This window comes from Salmo trutta, chromosome 15 (assembly GCF_901001165.1).
Source record: "Salmo trutta chromosome 15, fSalTru1.1, whole genome shotgun sequence".
NCBI lineage: Eukaryota > Metazoa > Chordata > Actinopteri > Salmoniformes > Salmonidae > Salmo > Salmo trutta.
The window spans coordinates 59336688-59359981 of record NC_042971.1 but is presented as its reverse complement, the minus strand read 5'-3'; the positions used below and the strand labels follow the sequence as shown (position 1 = coordinate 59359981).

Sequence of the window (23294 nt, the reverse complement as noted above, 5' to 3'; positions counted from 1 at the left end):
TTCTAGTATGACAATTGGGTACTTTTTCCACCACGGAGTATAATTTAGCATTACACAAAATACGACACTGACAATCAGAGTAGTTGTAGGGCTGGTTAGATATTCCCGTAATCCGCCACTAGATGGCCAAGTGTTACTGCTGATCGATATTTTGAGTGTAGCAGGTGTTCACGACTAGGGTGAAAGTCCGTTTCTGCTCTCTTGCCAATTCCTAATGGCATGACGATACTGAGTTGGCTAGAGGGCAGAAACAGACCAGCACCTGGCTATCAATAATCTCACCTAAAGGGTAGCTAGCCTTCTAATTATTATTACACTAGGTTACTATGCATCTGTTACATTGTCTTTGCCATATCAGTGCAGATGCCAGGCTGTAAACCGGGGTGTGGAGACAGACCTCTAACTCAGACCAGTATATGGGGGCCTAGCCTATCAGTAGGTGCTACTTAATAATTCAACCAAAGAATCTGTTCCTGTGGAGTATTGCTGCTTTGATGTCATCATGATAGAAAGTATTTGGATGCGAAATGGATGTCTGAGCGCAGCTGTTGTGAAGTTTCACTGTGACTCTCCTTTATAGCCTAAATGTCACAAAGACCTGACACTGATATGAACCACAGACATATCTGAACTGCATTCAAACCACTGAAATATCAAATGTCTGAACTGTACTTCACTGCCCTCAAATGTGGCCAATGCATGAAGAACACAGTATGATAGACAAGGCAACATCAAGTTCCGTTTAATACCATTTTCTTCTCCCACATTGTCATATGATTAACACATGGAATTAAACATTTCAGTGACGAGTTTAACTGACCACATAATGACAGAGAATACATATGTGTCGGCAAAAATACAGGAATCTGAATCATTAATAGGCTACAAAACGGCATTTATTCAGCAATCTGAACCTATTGAAAGGCACTATGGAGTGGAGAGAGGAGTTTAGATGTTACATTTGCGTCTGTACATCTTTGTACTGACACAATTTACTCATCTCTAGTTACTCTGGCACTGGTAGTGATATTATGTACTGTAATGGCAAAACAAAGAGATCAACTCTAATTTTGATTAAGAAATCAATGTGGATATATTCTAGAGTCTAGACATACCGGTAATATAGTCATCTAAATAAAACAAAACAAACCTTATATTCCCATACTTTAAAACATATTAATCTAAAAAAAATCAAAAAACATCTCATTCTCATCTGTAACAGCTGCCCACTGTGAAAGACAGATGGACACTGCTACCACAGTAGAGAAAGAAAGTGTGAACTTCAAAGGTAGACTGTCGATCACTGAGGGAAGATCTGACACTGTGGAGATATCTGACACTGTGGATATCGGACACTGTGGAGATATCTGACACTGGAGATATCTGACACTGTGGAGATATGACACTGCATGCCGCCACTCAGTCACAGAGATTCTTCTGCTTTCACTGGGAATGCAGAGTAGACCCTCCCAAGAGCAAAGTCAACTGATCTGCCCAGACCCCATTCAGTCAGTCAGTAAGGGGGAGACTAAGGCCTATGCTAAAGCCTGTATGAAGGGCCTGTAACATTATAGAATATCTTTGATGCACCACAACAGGTGAACACTGCAGAACCGAAGCCGGAGGTTGAAGCCTTGCTTCAGGCGTCGAACGGCGAGAATAGTGCCATGTCACGTCATGATGTGGCATTTTTGGACCAAGGTCAGGTAGGGTCACCTGGGCTGAAGCCTGTCTTAGGAGCCAATAACAGTGGAGCTCAGGTGACCTCAGAGAGCACCTTGACCCTCACAGCTTTCCTATAGGTGGAGAGATACATACTGTAGAGAATGCAGATTGGTAATACCTTACACTCATTACCTTCTGCCCCTAGGAAGCTACAACAGGTGGAGGAATCGGACACTGTAAAACAAAGTGTTTTAAAATGTCATCAATCCCACGTTTAGGTAAGTTATTATGAAAGACAAACAGCACTTCAAAATGTTTTAGACTTAGGTGTTACTCCCGGTCAGTAAACCCTAGCCAGGTAGTAATGTAATCATTGTTTTGAGCACAACCCTTAGACCAAGGTTCCCCAACTCCTTCTTTGTCTACTGTAGTAGAAGTGTCTACTGTAGTAGAAGTGTTTACTGTAGTAGAAATCTTACAAAAAAATACCCCCAAAAATTACCATAATTTCAAACCTAGTTTGTATACGATCACGTATGAGTGGGAATACCTTACAACAGATTTCCAAAATTAAAATTACTTGGAGCTGGTGCAATCAATTTGCTGGTGTTTTCAAAGTGATTGTATACAAATGTAGGTTTGAAATTGTATTTTTTGTAAAATTTTATTTTATTTTTTTGCAAACAATTCAAAACATACACATACAAACGACATCACACAAACATGAACGACATCACACCTGCCCAGACCCACATGCCCCCCCCCCATCGTCGTCGCCCGCAATCACTCTCCGCCACATGGCCTCAAACTGCCTTCGCCCACGCACTTTCAACATCTAGATGATAAAGCATTTCCATTGTGCCAACAACGGAGGATTGGTTCATTTCCAGTTAAGTATACACTTTTGGAAGATGATTGACGCGAAAGTTATCATCCAACCAGTCGAGTATCTCATTGCACCCTCATATGCCATGTCTTGAAATATGCAGCCAGCCAATAATAAAAGTACATTTACATTGTAATGATTGTTTTAGACAAATATATCCGTTTGGGCTTCTTGAGATCAATTTTGCAGTCTACAAATGATCTGTAATTATGTTCTAATCCCCTGACCATCTACTCAACAAAAAAATTGTCCCGCAGCTGAATCTAGTTGATGATCCTCGCCCCGAGACACGTACAATGTTGAACCAGGAAACAACCACATTTTTGTGCCGTTTTAAATAGTTAACTATTTTTGAACCGTGTAGAAGTATGGGGCATTCACTTCTTGACTCACTGGAATTCATCACCTCTGCAGTGCTCTAAGATATTAGATAAGGAGAGCACATCAAACCACTCCCCCTTGGCCCCGGCCCTAAACAGACATGCAGAGCCATCAAAATTTGGCACGCAAAGTTAAAAAGCATGGGTGAGTTCAGGGTGGCTTCTACATCATGTGCGTCATGTAATATTTCATGCACACGCTCAGGCAGCGTTATGAAACTTTTATTAAATGTATTTTCAACATTATTGAAAAAAAGTTACTCATATTTTTAATTGCACTGCAGTTTCTGACACACAAAACACCCCAATCTAAGTTCACTACTTTCCCAATGATTTGGTGCTTAGTGAATATAAACCTACCCATGCTCTTTTCCACCTCTTTAGCAGTTTTTCATGTTCTGAGAGGGCACTCCTCCATTGGCTCATATCTCTGGATGGAATACTGTCTTCATCTGTTCATCAGAAACAAAAGTTACTGTATTTGACACTGTTACTGTTTCAGTACGTTTTCTTCCATTTGGTGCCTAATGAGCATGATGACCCAGTTCTCTTGATTCAACTGATATTACAGTAGGCAATAATGTAATATCAGTTGAAAACTTACTCTATTTGACAATTGACTACTGTAATATCAGTCGAATCAAGAGAACTGGGTCATCATGCTCAATAGGCACCAAATGGAAGAAAACATACTGAAACAGTAAAATAATTAACACCTGGACTTGCAAACCATTTACCATTGTGTGCCCTAATGAACACAACCCTGGTAATGTAAGTGTTCGCCTGTGGGCGTATTCATTACGCAGATTCTGTTGCAAAACATTTCTTAAACGGAAGCAAATGGAACGAAAACGGGAGGGACCTACCTGTATTTTCCCAATAGAAACTCAATGTATTTGTTGCAAAACGCAATGTTTAGCTAATGATTACACCTCTATCCTTTTTAATAAGATTTGCGTTGGCATTGATTTTCTAGGACCTACTGCATCATTTGACAAGGACTTATTCATAGGATTCATTCAACATGCAGGCAGGAGCTTATGGAGAGAGAGGGGAGCGATATAAAGATGTAGCTATCCCAGCCATCTATAATCACTACCTCTACTGAGGATGTTGAGGTCCACTTTAGACGTGTCATTTCCTGCGCTGGACGCAGCGACACATTGGTAGCTGGAGTCCTTGACCAGGGCCCTCTCTCTCACCCAGCTGCTCACCAGCACCTCTCCATGGGGGTCCCCCCGGACCAAGGGGTGGCGGTACTCTGTGATGGGCGTCTCCAGGTGGGCCCCGTTCACCTGCCAGTGAATTTGGAGATCACTGGGACCTGAGGGACATAATGGGACTTCATATGGACTTTGGATGGAGAGTCTCTATTGTGAACATGCTTTTTAGTCCAGGGCTTCATCTCTGTCCAGGAAACCGGCCCTGTTTCTCCAGCTAAGCTCCTTAGCCACTTAATAAAGAGCAATGCTATAGTACTGACATACTATTCTGATTCAGTGTTTCAGCCCAAACTGAGAGGAAGCAGATCAATTAAAGTCTGCTTTACTGAAGGTTTTATTTCCGTAAACCAGGTGTGTGCTTTGGCACATTAAAATTGATGTTGAGGCACGTCAAGTCTAAGCTCTCACCCCAAAACAAACTCCTGGGTTCGCGATCATAGAAATACCTGACAGATCTGATTCCAACAGATCCTCAGCACTGAAAGGACTTATCATTCCGCACATCATTTGCACTGTTCAGATTCTAATACGGTAGCATATATTAGTGTGAACCACTTCATTCTAAATACTGCATAGGATCACGTGTGCAGATCTGAGTCCAAATAGATGTACTCCTTTTGTGCGTCAGCATATTTTAAACATTCAATCGTGATTGAGGGAAAATTTTATTTGTGGCGAGGTGAATGACTGTTGTGCAGTGTTCTCCGATGGCCTTTTCATTCGTTTCAAAAGATCACATTCAGTCAATTCATTTTTCAATGTATGCAATTTTAATCTTTCAAAAAGGTCATAAAGACTAAAACTTTAATAAAATCAGAAGCTCGTCTTCTTACATTTCCTGTTCGTGTGTATAAAAGTAACCTAGTTAGCTTGGTTTGCACATGTTAGCATTATGACAGTTAAACCAGTAGGCTAAACGTTCAAAACATTTGAAATCAGGATGTATTAAACCTCCCTACGAACAGTAGCCCCAGAATGTCTATGGATATATGAACATCTTCAAAAAGTATATTCCATATATACACAAATATATACACTGTACAGGCACAAGTTCTAGTATTAGATAGTATTGAAACTCAATAATTGACACAGAGCTTAAAAAGTACCAAAAACAGTCCTTTTTTCTTATAAAGACCTCTCTCGCCGCGTTTCAAATTAAATATCAGTCTCAGATTTCCCAATAACACAATATACAAAATGGTGCAAGTTTATATTTAAAAGAAATTATGGAACTAAAACCTTTGAGACAACTTGATCAATCAAATACATATTTCAGTGAGCTGATCTACTGTACCTTATCAATACAAAAACATCTAACTTTTCATCACATTATTGTACCGCCATCTATCGTATTTTAAAGGGGTCAGAATAGCACATGGCTCAAGAAACACACTTGTTTTGAGGATGTGAACACATCCCAGGTTAGAGTAGAAAGGTAGGTAGGTGTGTAGGGGGTTGGTTGATGTGTGTCTGAGGGGAGAAGGCCACATGCAAGGTGTGGAGTGTGAGAGAGAGAGAGCGAGAGAGAGACACACACATAGGTCACAACAGGCACCACTCACCCAAGGCCAGACAGAAGAGTAGGAAGGCCTCCTGAGCCTGAACCCCCCAAGCCTGGTCTTGGAGGGATGGGGGCAGCAGGCACACCCCTAACCCCTCAGAGGAGGTGGAGGAAGGAGGGAGAGAGGGACTACTTCCCGAGGTGGACAGGGATGAGGAAGTGTCAACAGGAGAGAGAGGAGGAACAGCAGAGGAGGCGACTGTGAGGGAGAGAGGGAGGAGGTGGGGAGAGCCGAAGGAGAGAAAGGAGAGTTCTCTAAGGACAACAGCCAGGCAGTAAGAGAAATGTGCGAAACAGACAGACACAGGAAGGGAGGCTATAGGTCTAACTATTAAAGAGGCTTTGTGAAACCAATAAATCCATAGAAATGAAAAAAAAATAACATTACTACACTAAAATAAAACGAGAACATACTAATACAGGTCTGACATTTATCACTAAATAATCAGAATCTTTAAAGAGTAAAACGTAAAGCTTCATTCAATAAAAAAAAACATCTGATTACTTCCAGTGCCAATGTTCTAAGGACAAAGAAAACAGAAATGCTTTATAATATTTCACCTTTTCATTTTACAAAGCATCTAACATTAGAGAAGCTTAATCTGGACTCAAACTGTACATACTGACATGACCAGTGGGGAAAACTAACCAACACAGGTTAATATGGAGGAAGATCATGTCTAGTAAATATGATCCCAGAGTTCACGTGTCTTCGTACCATTGGAATTGTGGATTCACAGGAGATGAAGAGAGAGTTAGAATAGAGCTGTGTATCTCTGGAGAGGTCTGTGCTCTTCAGACAGCAGTGGTTTGAGTGTCCAGCATTTCCCATCGTCGTCATCTAGTGAGTCACGTTCACTCACTTCAGCATTTTGCTTTCTTCTGTCGCCGTATAAAAACAGGATTACCAAAACCACGTCCTCCTTTCATAAAACATCTGATGATTACCAAAACCACGTCCTCTTTTCATAAAACGGATGATGATGCCTCACAGGCTTAATCTGACCCAGGGCCCTCCTCGGTCTTTAAATTTGTCCTTGTCAAACATGTAAGGAATGGGACTAGATTGAAGTGATAATGCCCTCAAGCCGGTGTTCGGAGGATATATTGGCATGGGTATTGTTAGGCCCGAGACAAAGTCGAAAACCTTGCCAATATAACCTCCAAACACCGGCTTGAGGGCATTATCACTTTTATACTACGAGTTACCAACACATTCAAATAATGATTTACATATTATAATTAAAAACATTATTTTGATGAATTTATTCATACCATTTCATCCTTCCACAAAATATAGTCCCGACACAAATCTAGGGTTGCTATCCAAGCCGGCTGGTCGTTTGTTCAATTGGCATACTGGCTGGCAACGGTTTTATCCCTTGCTAGCTGGCTGGCTGGCTGGCTGGCTGGCTGGCTGGCTGGCTGGCTGGCTGGCTGGCTGGCTGGCTGGCTGGCTGGCTGGCTGGCTGGCTGGCTGGCTGGCTGGCTGGCTGGCTAACTTACAGTCACGTCAAAAAGAGCAGCCAGAATAACAACAAACTAGCTGCATTTGCTTAAGCCGTTTTCTAGTGACATTTATTTGGATACATCCGGACACATCCATAACAATGAGCTAGTGAGGCACGATTTCGCCAGGCATAGAAAATGTGCTCTCTCGTCAGGACACTGTTGTTCAGAGGAGCGAGTCAACAACACAGCTAACACGATCACTTCAAACTGAAGCTGGAAAGACTGCAAACTAGCTGCACTTGGTTTAGTTCTACCTGTTTTCTATTTACATTTCTTTGTATACATCCATAAAAATGACGCTGATTCATGATTTTGACTGGCTGAGAAAAGCTGCCTGCCTGTCTGTCTCATCCCGACACATTCATTACCATGGGACAGCTGAAGATCCCATTTCAATACTGAAACAGTGTTGCAAATGTCAGAGAGAGACGGACTACTGAAAACCAATTGCTAGCCTTAAAGAAATGGTTGATAATGTCGAGATGCTTTTTATAGTGGCTGGGCTGATGAAACAGTGGATTGTGCAGTCAGATGGAACAGAGTAAATAGGCATTTCAACGTTATAGCTTTAGCCGGTGGTAACTTGTGGAATCGACACCGGTTGGAATGCGGTTTTAATCAATCAGCGTCCAGGATTAGACCCACCCACTGTATAAATATCTATAGATCTCATATCAGTCGTACCACACCTTTTCCGTCAGTCAGTCACTGGCAACCAGTGGTTGTCTGTTTATCGACATACCTTTTTCTAACCACCACCAGAGAACAAGGCATAGAGCGAACTAACAAACCGTCCCTGAGAATTTACAGATCGTCCTAGGAGGTTCTACAGGAGATCGTCCTAGAGGTTCTAGAGGAGATCGTCCTAGAGGAGATCGTCCTAGAGTTTCTAGAGGAGTTCGTCCTAAAGGTTATGGTACTATAGGTTCTAGAGGAGATGGTCTAGAGGAGATTGTCCTAGAGGTTCTAGAGAAGATGGTCTATAGGTTCTAGAGGAGATCATCCTATAGGTTCTAGAGGAGATCATCCTATAGGTTCTAGAGGAGATCGTCCTATAGGTTCTAGAGGAGATCATCCTAGAGGTTCTAGAGAAGATGGTCTATAGGTTCTAGAGGAGATCATCCTATAGGTTCTAGAGAATATGGTACTATAGGTTCTACAGGAGATGGTCCTATAGGTTCTAGAGGAGATCATCCTAGAGGTTCTCGAGAAGATCATCCTAGAGGTTCTCGAGAAGATGGTCCTAGAGGTTCTAGAGAAGATGGTCCTAGAGGAGATGGTCCTATACGTTCTAGAGGAGATGGTCCTAGAGGAGATGGTCCTATACGTTCTAGAGGAGATGGTCCTATAGGTTCTAGAGGAGATGGTCCTATAGGTTCTAGAGGAGATGGTCTAGAGGAGATCGTCCTAGAGGTTCTAGAGGAGATGGTACTATAAGTTAAGATGGAAAGCAGCTGACCTACTACATCAAATAGCCTTATTCACTGAATATTCAGAAAAATACAACAAACAAGTTATGTTTTAACAGCCTTAGAAGAAGAAGTTCCCATGTTATGTTTTAACAACGTTAAAAGAAGAAGCTCCCCGCATTGTACAAAAAAATAACTAAAAAGGCTCCAATTTGGAAAACAAGTTAACTTACCAATTTGGTAAACAATGTTTCCAATTTGGAATAAAAATCAGCGTTTCTTGCTGGAAAAATGTAGAGCGAGATGGTTACAGGTTTGCACAGAGATTAGGCTAGGATTTTAATATTTAGTTAGTAGGTCCTACATTTGATTGATTTTGGGGTAGCCAGAGTGAGTAAGAGAATCTCTGACGGCAAGCGGGATGTTTGTGACTTGACCTCCTAATAACTGAAGTAATCTGCCTCCGCCTGTCCTTCTGAAAGAGAGATGGCCACTGAGCTTATGTATAACACACAGGTTTTTATGTATAGGCCCACTATGTGGAGAGAGCCAGCAAGGGAGAAGACCCCTATAAATAAGAAGCCTTAATATTCTTGCACTAGTAAAAAAAGAAGCTGAGATGTGCATCTTTTAGTACGGTGATGCTTCTTGATCTGCGTCTGCATATTCAATAGGCTGTGAGTCACAGTCCACGTCAAAGGGCTTCTCTTTTGAAGGACTGTCTTCTCCCCCATAGCTGCGAGAGGGGATCTTGCCGTTGCTACACTCTGGCTCGGTCTCGTAGCCGGTGTCTCTCAGGGCTCGGAGCTGTACCCCGTTCTGAGTCAGACGGATCTGATCCTTTACGTCCAGCTTGTCTACTGGGACAGGCTCCATGAGGCCGGCCTCGCAGGCTAAATACTCAGGCTGGGGCTTCTTCTGGCTTCCCAGCAGAGCCGCACGAAGACGAAGACACGGCCCTGGTAGGTATTGCATGTAACAGTTGTAGACCAGGGCAGCCAGGAAGAGGAGGAAGAACAGGAGGAAGAGGAAGAGGAAAGTACTGCTGTTGTCGTGTTGGAGGTACTCTGTCGCAGGGTCCCGGGTCTCTGGGAGCGGGACGGCGCTGGAGCTGGGGGGAAGGAGCTTGGGCTGGAGCCTGGCGGTGCTGCTGCTGGGGGGCTTGGTTAGTGATGACGAAGCGCTGTGAGTGGGTGGTGGTGAGGTGAGGGCAGTGGAGTTGGGAGGGGCTGAAGTTAGTGGGAGGGGTCTCACGGTGTTACCGTTATTACCTTCAGTGGCAGCGGTGGACTGGTGGTGGGGGTGAGTGGAGCCGAGGGTGCTGGTGGTCTGAGGGGGGTGGCCTCGCGGTGAAGGCCTCCTGGGGCCATCCAGGTCTAGGACATACCCAGCCAGGAGGCGGCTGAAGTTCTTCCCTGCAACAGGGGCCCACTCCAGTGACCAGCACTCGTAAAGGCCGTGGTCCTCTGGGGCCACGCTGTAAATGAGCAGACCCGTCTCACCCATCAGGTGGAACTTGGAGGCCTCGGTCATTGTGCTGCTGTTCTGCTTCCAGATCACCACGGCCAGGTTGGACTGAACCAGGCATGGCAGCTCAGCTGAGCTCCCTGGTTTAACTGTCACACGCTGGTAGTTTTCCACGGAGAGTCCTGGCGCTGCGAGGAGAGGAGAGGAGTTTACTTTCTGAAGAGGGATGGGGTTACTAGATCTGTCCTGAACTTCCTTGCTGTTTTTTAATGCTGTGCTTAATGTGAAATCTCTGGTAAGTAAGATGTTTATATAGCAATTAAACTTGAACTAAAGCGATATAAAGGCATTCCTAAATGAGCGTATTTGTTTACTGTTAGCATTGCAGCCAGGCTCTATGCCAAGAGCTAGTCAGTATGCAGAGACTTTGTTCACGTTAAAACACAGCGGTACAGACCTGAGGGACACTTGTCTGCATCACCGTTAAGGCTCTGGATCAAGTTCCTGAAAAACAAAACAGAACAGACATTAGGTAGACATACATCAGGGTCGACACTTTCAGGCTTGTAGTCGGAGAAACAGGATGGACTGGGTCACACTGAGGCATTGTGCTGATAATCCTACTAATAAAAAGGAGTGTTACCTGTGTGCGAGGCCCTGGGTGTGGAAGATGTTGACACAGGTGGAAGAGTCTGGGTCCCAGGCACAGTAAGGGTCCCGGGTCAAGATACAGTCTGAACAGGATGGGTACTTGTCACAGAACGCAGTAGGAGACTGGACCACGCCCGAGTCAGAGCCAGCGTACAGGGACCTCGTCTGTGAACACAACCACACACATAGGTCTGTGATGGTAGCTGAATACCGTGTAACTGACAGTTATGGCTGAAAACCATCATGAAAATAAAATAACTGTCAAATACATTTAAAATAGGCCTACATTCATTTTGGGGTACTTATTTAATAATTAACTCTATTTTAATGTAGATAAACTTCATCTAATAGCAGGAGTGTTTACTAATGATTATAAGGGATTGTTTTGCTAACTTAGTCTGTCTACATCTTCTCTTTCCAATTGTCGTTTCACGCTCCAGCAGCTAATCCGCTAGTTGTGTGGGGCTGTCAAAGCGCTAGCCTATAGGCTATGGCACTTCAGTACATTTTTTAAAATATATATGTGTACTTTCTTTTATACAAGGCACGTTTTCATTGCTTGCTAGTAAATAAATAAAAATCGGTCTGTTTTTTTAATAGTGTGACTATTCAACAGCAGTTAACATGGTTGTTCTGGCTCTGAGGCCTATAATGCGCCAATGTGTCAAATGGACGAATGTGTCAATCCTCTCCAACCTGGCATGGAATAATTTGACAAGGAATCTTTTTTTCATTTATAGACTAATCAACGCTGATAAATAGGCTATGGACATGTTGTGTTTATTTGTTTCCATTTTAATATTGTCAATTTCAACTTCATACTATTGCATAGCTGTCTCTCTCACCTTCATACATTCCTTGTCAATTCATTATCTTATATCCTACTTTCAGAAAGCCTAAAGTAGGCCTAGATTTTTAAAAACGTTTTAATGAAAACATTTATATTTGCTAGAGTCTGACATACGATGGTGGCTTTGATTGATGGGTGCTTTTACGTGTGTGTGTGTGTGTGTGTGTGTGTGTGTGTGTGTGTGAGATCGCTGATTCTCTCTATAGGCCTTTGTCCATTCAGAAAGTTTCCTAAAGTAGCCTGGTCTGGACTCCATCTCTTTAATACAAATCAAAAGCTCACGTCATAATTTTTAAATGACACATTTTCAGTAAAGGCCCTTTCTCACCAAGTCCGTTATTTTCAAATCGAATAATTAGGAAGAAGAAATCTATACGAGCACGTCTGTTCACACCAGCTGCAAAATATCGTCCTGCCACAATCTCTTATTTTTTCCTAACATATTTTCTTTATTCGATAATAAGTTGTTGACCAATTTAAATTGTTATCTGGGACACTGCCACCTACAGGCCGCGCAATTCACCTTGTGTGAATTAATTTCCTGTCTGTTTTTTTATGTTTGCAATGCATCAGTGCAGCAAGGTATCAATTTAGCCAATGTAAACACGTCACACCAGAGCTAGACTACACGTCACTCTCGCAATTCAACCCCCACGCCAGGTCATTGCCAATGCTGTACTGTAGCCTATTTTATAGCCATTCAGCAAGCAAGAGGATCGATGCTTCTCTCCTTGAATAGGCCTAGGCCTATTAGTTTTAAACTATGTACACTGAACAAAAATAGAAACACAACATGTAAAGTGTTGGTCCCATGTATCATGAGCTGAAATAAAAAGATCCCAGAAATGTTCCATACGCACAAAAATCATATTTCTCTCAAATTTTGTGCACAAATTTGTTAACATCCCTGTTAGCAAGCATTTCTCCTTCGCCAAGATAATCCATCCACCTGAAAGGTGTGGCATATCAAGAAGCTGATTCAACAGCATGATCATTACACAGGTGCACCTTGTGCTGGGGACAATAAAAGGCCAATCTAAAATGTGCAGTTTTGTCACAACACAACGCCACAGTTGTCTCAAGTTGAGGGAGCATGCAATTGGCATGCTGACTGCAGGAATGTCCAACAGAGCTATTGCCAGATAACTGAATGTTTATTTCTCTACCATAAGCCACCTCCAACGTCATTTTAGAGAATTTGGCAGTACGGCCAACCGGCCTCAACTTCAGACCACGTGTATGGTGTCGTGTGGGCGAGCGGTTTGCTGATGTCAACGTTGTGAACAGAGTGCCCCATGGTGGCGGTAGGGTTATGGTATGGGCAGGCATAAGCTTCGGACAATGAACACGATGGCAATTTGAACCGTGACGAGATCCCCAGGCCCGTTGTCGTGCCATTCATCCGCCGCCATCACCTCATGCTTCAGCATGATAATGAACAGCCCCATGTTGCAATGATCTCTACACAATTCCTGGAAGCTGAAAATGTCCCAGTTCTTCCATGGCCTGCATACACCCCAGACATGTCCCCCATTGAGCACGTTTGGGATGCTCTGGATCAACTTGTACGACAGCGTGTTCCAGTTCCCAATAATATCCAGCGACTTCGCACAGCCATTGAAGAGGAGTGGGACAACATTCCACAATCAACAGCCTGAACATCTTGGCCATGTGCTGTTATAATCTCCACCCGACACAGCCAGAAGAGGACTGGCCACCCCTCATAGCCTGGTTCCTCTCTAGGTTTCTTCCTAGGTTTTGGCCTTTCTAGGGAGTTTTTCCTAGCCACCGTGCTTCTACACCTGCATTGCTTGCTGTTTGGGGTTTTAGGCTGGGTTTCTGTACAGCACTTTGAGATATCAGCTGATGTAAGAAGGGCTTTATAAATACATTTGATTTGATTTGATCAACTATGTGAAGGAGATGTGTCACGCTGCATGAGGCAAATGGTGGTCACACCAGATACTGACTGGTTTTCTGATCCACCACCCCACCCCCCCTTTTTTTAAAGGTACCTGTGACTAAGAGATGCATATCTGTATTCCCAGTCACGTGAAATCCATAGATTAGTACCTCATTTATTTATTTCAATTGACTGATTTCCTTACATGAACTGTAACTCAGTAAAATCTTTGAAATCGTTTTGTTTATATTTTTCAGAATACTCGTTCAAAAGCTAGAGAGAAAGGGAAGCGATATGCCAGTGGAGAAGGCTGTATATATTATAGGACAGCTAAAGTCAATCTACAGTTGCTATTGGCAACCCTAAAAGACAGAGACAACAAAATCCGCCAGAGTTGACCCTCATCAATGAGTGGTGGCACAGATTTAGTTAAAGCTCAAATAAAAAATGTGTCAACATAACCAAATCAAATTTGTATGTCACATACAACAGGTGTTCACCTTACAGTGAAATGCTTACTTCCAAGCCCTTACTTCCAAGCCCTTAACCAACAAGAGATAAGTAAAAATAAAAATCTAATCAAAACACATAACCATCCTTCGCTTTAAATGTGTCTCAGCGGCTGATCATCGGACGGTTTTCTATTTTCTAATGGCTTTCTATTTTACCTTCATATAGCCTATCACAGGTGTCTCTATATAGCCCCATTAAAACGCTCATCGTCAATTTATAGGACAGGCTACATTGATTTAGCATCATCCTATAATGTAGATTTTCTTTGATGTCCTACAGAAAGGATTTGAAGCTATGGCAAGATTTTTAACATGGTCAGCATGTGTGTGAGGAATGATGACAGGTGCCAGTTTTTGCGTTTCAACAACAAAAACGCTCCTATTATGATTCATCCTATAGAATGCATAGCCTATATCCTAATATTGTCAGTAGCATAATATTTCTCCAGTAGTATCGGATTTCTCTCATCACTGCGTCCTCTCTAGACACTTTCAACAACACATTGTCACAGAGAATGACCGCAGCAGCATTCGAAGACTCAATCATGGACACTCTTACTGACAGTTGTGGCTGCTTTGTGTGATGTTGTCTCTACCTTCTTGACCTTTGTGCTGTTGTCTGGGCCCGATAATGTTTGTACCATGTTTTGTGCTGCTACCATGTTGTGTTGCTACCATGTTGTGTTTTTGTCTTAGGTCTCTATGTAGTGTTGTTTCTGTTGTTGTGATGTGTTTTGTCCTATATTTATATTGTATTTATAAAACATTTTAAATCCCAGGCCCCCGTCTCCGCAGGACGCCTGTTGCCTTTTTGTAGGCCATCGTTGTAAATAAGAATTTGTTCTTAACTGACTTGCCTAGTTAAATAAAGGTTAAATAATATTTGTATTTTTTATTTAAAGCAGCGTTGGGGAAGTTATGTGGATTTTTCGGAAAAATGGGGGCAAAAACAAACATACTTGGTGTGAATGGTTTAAATCTGTATTCTTTCAGAATTCCAATCTTACATTTCTTAATTTGTATACTAGACTATTTATAGGTAATAATATGAATGAAATTCTACTGATAATAGCAAAGTGTAATGGTAGTGAAGTTGCAGAGAAAAGCCACGTGTTTCTTTTGAGTCTGATACGCGCCAATTACAGAAACCTCAAATTCCAAGACCGTCACAGACCACACACTAAAGATTAACATACACCTTCAAAGTCAACACATTCTACCATGACAGTTTTTACAGTGTCTGTAAAAATGCTTAAATGCCGTGTAAGTCTGGCCCATAGAGAGCAAACAATGCTCATTTTTCATTCACTGAGAGAAGTTGTGGTTTTAACGACGGAGCAGAATTGTCGTCTCTGGTCGGAAACTTCCCTTTTTCTACTCTCGAGTCGAACAGTTTTACATGAAATCCAAAATGAAAGCCAAAGTTAGTGGGTAGGTAGATTTCTCAAATTGAGAAGCTTGTCTTGGGTATTCAATAGCTTAGTTTTATTGGAAATGGCTTAACAAGAAAAACTTTGAAAAGGAACTTGAAAGAGATGTATTTATTTTTGTTCCCTTTAATCCATTGTACATGATGCGAACTGGTGACTGACGTTTCAGTTTTAGTGTCATCACAGGAGAGGAGAACTCACTTTCCGTGAGACACAGATGTGAGAGTCTCCTTCCATATTTCTCTTTGACTTACCCCTTGTGATGACAGAAGCAAGGTCTTGATAGGCTCAGATTTGTGGAGAAGCTGAATCTCTTCCACTGTATGGACCAGCCCATCATACACCACCGATTTGTGCAGGATTCCTTTATCTAAAGGGTTAGAGGGGGAAACGTCAACGACTGAAAGACGTCCCTTTTGTCTTAATCAGGAGCTGAGTTGATCATAATCACACCAAATAAACACCTTTCACAACAACAACGACGAGGAACATTTTAATTAACTGAATTAAAAATGGAATTGCCCTAACTCCAGCACAACACTGTCCTCTGAACCTCAGCCAGCCCCCCTGAGAAGCGTTCGTGCCTACCGGTCCCAGTGAATATGACGTCATATACGTTGTTGTCCAGCGCCTGTACCCTCTCCACGACGATCTGGGTGTAGCTGACGTCCTTGGTGATGAGTTTGGGCCCGTTGCCGATGGGAAGGACGGGGTCTTCCAGTAAGGGATGGTCCTTAACAAACTGCAGGGTCTTGTCAGGCAGGTGGAGAGAGCTGCTGATGTTCTGGAGACGGTGGTGGTTGTTGATGCACTACAGACGGATAGGAGTGAGAGTGATGAAGGATACAACACTCTAACCCAGTCCAAATATGACAATTCAATCCAACAAAAAAATCGGAGTCAATGGAAAACAGTGGGGAAACATGTGACTAAACATAACTACAAAAAAAAAAATGTAAAAAAAGTGTGTAGACATGTTTAGAAGGTGATTTCAGCAACACTTACAGCTCCTGGGCGAGGGCTGGGGGTGATCCCGTTGTACCTCACCCACTTGGTGTGAGACTGTTCCACTGTGGCTTTCTGCATGTACTTCCCCTTGGAGAACACATTTTCTACTGACAACATGTCGTAGGCACACACTGCAGACAGGCCTACGTTTCCCCTGGACAAGAAAGAGACAACGTCACAAAACACCCTTCCACAAGTGGGTGTTACCACTGCCATGGTGGTGAGATGTGGTCGCTCCTAGACCTGTGCAGCTCCTGTCATTACACTGGTAACACCATAATAAAACCACAGAGCCTTCAGAAAGTATTCACACCCCTTGACTTTTCCCCACATTTTGTTGTGTTACTGCCTGAATTTAAAATGGATTTTAAAATAATAATAAGTTGTCATTGTCCTACATACAATACCCCATAATGTTAGTGGAATGTAAAAAAAAAATGCATCTATTTTTACAAACAAATTAAAATGAACATCTGAAATGTCTTTAGTCAATAAGTATAAGGTGTTATGATGAGCACAAATAAGTTCAGGAGTAAACATTTTCTTAACAAGTCACCTAAGAGTGAGTCCATGCAACTTGTGTGTGCAGCAATAGTGTTTAACATGATTTTTAAATGACTACCTCATCTCTGTACCCAACATATACAATTATCTGTAAGGTTCCTCAGTAGAGCAGTGAATTTCAATCACAGTTTCTACCACAAAGACCAGGGAGGTTTTCCAGTGCCTCGCAAAGAAGGACACCTATTGGTAGATGGGTAAAAAAAAAAAAAAAAAAAAAAAACAGACATTGAATATCCCTTTGAGCATGGTGAAGTTACTAATTACATTTTGGACGGTGTATCAATACACCCAATCACTACAAAGATACAGGCGTCCTTCCAAGGGCTGACTGAATTTAGTCGACTGGTCGATCGAGATTTCTTTAGTCGAGCAGTAGTCCAAAAAATGATTCATGGTGTACAAAACAACTGTCTGATTTACACCTGTGAGTGGACTGATCCATTGTGGGGGCTGTGGGGATGGTACAGTCCATCACTCTAAGACATGTGCTACTGAAATTGTACATGGTAAAGAACAATGGTGCAACAATAACAAATATTACTTTTTAACGAATGCGCTCTCTCCTGCATTTGTTCGCGGTTGCTGTCGGCGGTTCTGAATTGGCACCTTTTTCCTAGACCATGTTGCTATCAAGCATTTTAATTTGAAAATAAAACAACAAAGCGACTCTTCAATAATTAGTGTGAACAATAAATAAATCGTTTCATTTCGACAATTGCATTCACGAATGAATGCAACTGTTTTTAGTCTTTGCTGTAATAAAGGCTTTACAATTTTGTTTTAAACATTACGACACTCTCTGGTATGCTTTTAAATTTATTTAGTGTTTACATTGTTCCAAACAGCCAGAAAAAGTAGATTGTAATCTAACAGCATCTGTTTGGAAACATAATATGCAGGCAGAGCTGGTTCCTTACCTTCTTTTTCTTCATCTCCAGTATTTAACAACTAGTCACATTTATTCCACACATCTGACTTCCCCTTTACTTCCTGAGAAACCAGTACACATTCCCCCATTTCCAGTTTGTCACGTCTTCTGCATCCATTTTGCTGTCATGGTGTTCACAGTTTGTTATAACCAATTTATTGATGCGATTATGATATGCTATAGGTCAGGCCCTATTGGTCACGTGCATGTGATGCATACATGTGTCACGTAAAGAGAACAAAGGGATTGAGGAAATAGAGAATGTTTTTCAAAAAAAAAAAAGAGATTAAGGTAACAAAACCCTTCAGTCAGAAATGGCTGAAATGATGTTACAGCTTCAGCAACATGGACTGCACCATAAACACTGTTCTGTGGTGGTCACTGCAGCAGAGACCGCACGATAAACACTGTTGATGTTCTCTGGTGGTCGCTGCAGCAGAGACCGCACGATAAACACTGTTGATGTTCTCTGGTGGTCGCTGCAGCAGAGACCGCACAATAAACACTGTTGATGTTCTCTGGTGGTCGCTGCAGCAGAGACCGCACGATAAACACTGTTGATGTTCTCTGGTGGTCGCTGCAGCAGAGACCGCACGATAAACACTGTTGATGTTCTCTGGTGGTCGCTGCAGCAGAGACCGCATGATAAACACTGTTGCTGTTCTCTGGTGGTCGCTGCAACAGAGACCGCACGATAAACACTGTTGATGTTCTGTGGTGGTCGCTGCAGCAGGGAGGAGAGGGAGACAACGGTTGCTAGTCACAGTCACTCGTAGTATTTTTTCTTTTAACACGGCGCAGCAAGTCTGATCCAGGCCCAGCACAAATCAAATCAATTGCGGTAGGACTCCCTCTAGTCATTTGTGCGTCTTAATTATTTAATCAAACAGCTCTTAGAGCATCAGACAAGCTCAGTGCATATAGTTGATTTGATTAAAACACATAGGATGTGTGTCTATATATGGAAAAATATAGGTTAATAAATTTAGATCAATTGATTGGTCGAAAGAACTGACTACTCCTCTCGGTCTACCAAGATTATTATATATTTTTTGGGTCGGTCGGGGACAGCCGTTCCTAACTCTGTTGCCGGAGAGGAATGAAACCACTCAGGAAATGTCACCATGATGCCAACGATGACTTTAAAACAGGTTTGTTTTGTTGAGGAACTACACTGTTGTTGATCCATCCTGTTCTCTCCTATCACAGCCATTAAACACTCTAACTAATTGACAGAGTGAAAAGAATGCCTGTACAGAATAAAAATATTCCAAAACGTGCATCCTGTTTGCAACAAGGCACTAAAGTAATACTGCAAAAAAATGTGGCAAAGCAATTAACTTTTTGTCCTGAATACTAAGTGTTATATTTGGGGCAAATCCGATACAATGTATTACTGAGTGCCACTCTCCATAGTTTCAAGTGGCTGTATCATGTTAGGGGTATGCTTGTAATCATTAAAGACTGGGGAGTTTTTCAGGATAAAAAGAAACTGAATAGGTAAAATCCTAGAGGAAAACCTGGTTCAGTCTGCTTTCTAACAGACACTGGGAGAGGAATTCACAGTCCAGCAGGACAATAACCTAAAACACAAGGCCAAACCTTCAGTGGAGTTACTTACCAAAAAGACAGTGAATGCTCCTGAGTGACCGAGTTACAGTTTTGACTTAAATCTGGAAAATCTATGGCAAGACCTGAACATGGTTGTCTAGCAATGAGCAACAACCAATTTGACAGAGCTTGAATCATTTTTTAAGAATAATGAGCAAATGTTGCACAATCCAGGTGTGGAAAGCTCTTAGCTTCTACAAAGTATTAACTCAGGGGTTAGAATACTTATGCAAATTAGATGTTTCGGCATTTCATTTTCAATAAATTATCAAAAAAGTTTTCATTTCGTCATTATGGGGTGTCGTGTGTAGTTGATTGAGATTGTTTTTGAATCCATTTTGAATTCAAGGCTGTAATACCAAAATGTGGAATAAGTCTAGGGGTGAATACTTTCTGAAGGAAATGTAACATGTTAATAAAATGGAGTTCGAGTTATGACAGTGTCCTGACTGAGAATCCTAACTCACCACTGGGATGTGAACACGCCGTAGATGACAGTCTCTCTCCAGTCAGCAGTCTTCAGTATGAACACGTCATTAACCACGTTGAACACAAAGTTAAGCTCTGGCATGGAACACACCAGCTTCGCCTTCAGGAAACTGGTCCATTTCTTCTGTAGCGTCCGCTGGCCCCCCAGATCCCCCTGCAGAGAGATGAGGCACATTTATATATAATAATAACATAAACAAATTATATTTGGATGAAAGTGTCTATGTATAATTGATCCCTGCAGGAATTGAACCCACAACCTTCAACCAGTTGAAACAGGACACAGTGAACAAACTGTACTGTGGTAGGAAGAAGCAAAATAGTTGGAAAGAGAGAGAAAGGAGAAAAAGGGGGAGAAAGGCGAGGGAGAGAAAGAGCGAGAAAGCGAGAGAAAGATCGAGTGACTAGAAAGAGAGGCCGGGAGAGCGAGGGAGGGGGGAGAGAGAGAAGGAGGGGGAGCGAGAGGGGGAGAGCGAGCGAGAGGGAAGGGGGAGGGCGAGCGTGGGAGAGCGTGCGAGAGCGGGGGGGGAGAGCAAGCGAAAGCGAGCGAGTGGGAAGAGCAGGGGGGAGCGAGAGCGGGGGAGGGGAGAGAGCGAGCGAGCGAGCGAGGGAGGGGAGAGAACGAGCGAGGGAGGGGAGCGAACGAGGGAGGGGAGAGAACGAGCGCGAGAGAGGGGAGAGAGAGAGGGGAGAGAGCGAGAGAGAGTGAGAGAGAGGGGAGAGAGTGAGAGAGAGGGGAGAGAGTGAGAGAGAGGGGAGAGAGTGAGAGAGAGGGGAGAGAGTGAGAGAGGGGAGAGAGTGAGAGAGGGGAGAGAGAGCGCGAGAGAGGGGAGAGAGCGAGAGAGAGGGGAGAGAGCGAGAGAGAGGGGAGAGAGTGAGAGAGGGGAGAGAGTGAGAGAGGGGAGAGAGTGAGAGAGGGGAGAGAGTGAGAGAGGGGAGAGAGTGAGAGAGGGGAGAGAGTGAGAGAGGGGAGAGAGTGAGAGAGAGCGCGAGAGAGTGAGAGAGAGCGCGAGAGAGAGAGAGGAGAGAGAGCACGGAGAGAGAGCACGGAGAGAGAGAGAAAGGAGAGAGAGCACGGAGAGAGAGAGAAAGGAGAGAGAGCGAGAGAGAGGGGAGAGAGAGAGAGAGGGGAGAGAGGGGAGAGAGAGCGCGAGAGAGAGGGGAGAGAGAGCGCGGGGAGAGGGGAGAGAGTGAGAGAGGGGAGACAGGGGGGGGAGAGGGAGAGCGAGCGCGAGGGAGGGGAGAGCGAGGGAGGGAGGGGGGCGAGGAGCAAGAGGGAGGGAGGGGGGCGAGGAGCAAGAGGGAGGGAGGGGGGCGAGGAGCAAGAGGGAGGGAGGGGGGCGAGGAGCAAGAGGGAGGGAGGGGGGCGAGGAGCAAGAGGGAGGGAGGGGGGCGAGGAGCAAGAGGGAGAGAGGGGGGCGAGGAGCAAGAGGGAGAGAGGGGGGAGAGGAGCAAGAGGGAGAGAGGGGGCAGAGGAGCAAGAGGGAGGGAGGGGGGGAGAGGAGCAAGAGGGAGGGAGGGGGGAGAGGAGCAAGAGGGAGGGAGGGGGGAGAGGAGCAAGAGGGAGGGAGGGGGGAGAGGAGAAAGAGGGAGGGAGGGGGGAGAGGAGCGAGAGGGAGGGAGGGGGGAGAGGAGCGAGAGGGAGGGAGGGGGGAGAGCGAGCGAGAGGGAGGGAGGGGGGGAGAGTGAGAGGGAGGGAGGGAAAGAGCAAGAGGAGAGCGCGAGAGAGGGGAGAGAGTGAGAGAGAGAGAGGGGAGAGAGTGAGAGAGGGGAGAGAGTGAGAGAGAGGGGAGAGAGTGAGAGAGCGGGGAGAGAGTGAGAGAGCGGGGAGAGAGTGAGGAGAGAGTGAGAGAGCGGGGAGAGAGTGAGAGAGCGCGGAGAGAGTGAGAGAAAGGGGAGAGAGTGAGAGAGGGGAGAGAGTGAGAGAGGGGAGAGAGTGAGAGAGCGCGAGAGAGAGAGGAGAGAGAGCGAGAGAGAGGGGAGAGAGAGAAAGTGGAGAGAGTGAGAGGGGAGAGAGTGAGAGAGAGGGGAGAGAGTGAGAGAGAGGGGAGAGAGAGTGAGAGAGAGGGGAGAGAGCGCGGGGAGAGAGAGAGAGAGAGGAGAGTGTGAGAGAGAGGGGAGAGAGTGAGAGAGAGGGGAGAGAGTGAGAGAGAGGGGAGAGAGTGAGAGAGAGGGGAGAGAGCGCGGGGAGAGAGAGAGAGAGAGGAGAGTGTGAGAGAGAGGGGAGAGAGTGAGAGAGAGAGAGAGAGGGGAGAGAGAGAGAGAGGGGAGAGAGAGAGAGGGGAGAGAGTGAGAGAGAGGGGAGAGAGTGAGAGAGAGGGGAGACGGGGGGGAGAGGGAGAGCGAGAGCGAGGGAGAGGGAGGGGAGAGCGAGGGGGGGCGAGGAGAGGGAGGGGAGAGCGAGGGGGGGCGAGGAGCAAGAGGGAGGGAGGGGGGCGAGGAGCAAGAGGGAGGGAGGGGGGCGAGGAGCGAGAGGGAGGGGGGAGAGGAGCGAGAGGGAGGGAGGGGGGAGAGTGAGAGGGAAAGAGCGAGAGGGAAAGAGCGCGAGGGAGAGGGAGAGCGAGCGCGAGGGAGAGGGAGAGCGAGCGCGAGGGAGGGGAGAGCGAGGGAGGGGGAGGGGGTGAGGAGCAAGAGGGAGGGAGGGGGGCGAGGAGCAAGAGGGAGGGAGGGGGGCGAGGAGCAAGAGGAAGGGAGGGAGGGGGGAGAGGAGCAAGAGGGAGGGAGGGAGGGGGGAGAGGAGCAAGAGGGAGGGAGGGAGGGGGGAGAGGAGCAAGAGGGAGGGAGGGAGGGGGGAGAGGAGCAAGAGGGAGGGAGGGAGGGGGGAGAGGAGCAAGAGGGAGGGAGGGAGGGGGGAGAGGAGCGAGAGGGAGGGAGGGGGGAGAGGAGCGAGAGGGAGGGAGGGGGGAGAGGAGCGAGAGGGAGGGAGGGGGGAGAGGAGCGAGAGGGAGGGAGGGGGCAGAGGAGCGAGAGGGAGGGAGGGGGCAGAGGAGCAAGAGGGAGGGAGGGGGCAGAGGAGCAAGAGGGAGGGAGGGGGCAGAGGAGCAAGAGGGAGGGAGGGGGCAGAGGAGCAAGAGGGAGGGAGGGGGGAGAGGAGCGAGAGGGAGGGGGGAGAGGAGCGAGGGGGAGGGGGGAGAGGAGCGAGGGGGAGGGAGGGGGGAGAGGAGCGAGAGGGAGGGAGGGGGGAGAGGAGCGAGAGGGAGGGAGGGGGGAGAGGAGCGAGAGGGAGGGAGGGGGGAGAGGAGCGA

At 45.1% G+C, this 23294-nt stretch overlaps 1 protein-coding gene across 8 annotated transcripts in view; it reads right to left on the bottom strand.

Moving 5' to 3' along the window:
- Nucleotides 1–717: 717 nt before the first annotated feature.
- sema4d (sema domain, immunoglobulin domain (Ig), transmembrane domain (TM) and short cytoplasmic domain, (semaphorin) 4D) overlaps nt 718–23294 on the bottom strand; it is a 94589-nt gene continuing 72012 nt past the window's right edge. For 5 of the 8 annotated variants that reach the window (XM_029692345.1, XM_029692349.1, XM_029692350.1 and 2 more), the window contains 7 exons: nt 20028–20203; nt 16455–16611; nt 16038–16260; nt 15704–15819; nt 10747–10919; nt 10561–10607; nt 7267–10291 (listed from right to left, as the gene is read on the bottom strand). In XM_029692345.1, the coding sequence (XP_029548205.1) occupies nt 9267–10291; nt 10561–10607; nt 10747–10919; nt 15704–15819; nt 16038–16260; nt 16455–16611; nt 20028–20203 (1917 nt within the window). In that variant the 3' untranslated portion in view covers nt 7267–9266. Of the gene's footprint in view, nt 1797–3291; nt 3384–4030; nt 4256–5716; nt 5915–7266; nt 10292–10560; nt 10608–10746; nt 10920–15703; nt 15820–16037; nt 16261–16454; nt 16612–20027; nt 20204–23294 lie in introns of those variants that run through there. The other 3 variants (XM_029692351.1, XM_029692352.1, XM_029692353.1) reach the window with 3 other exon arrangements.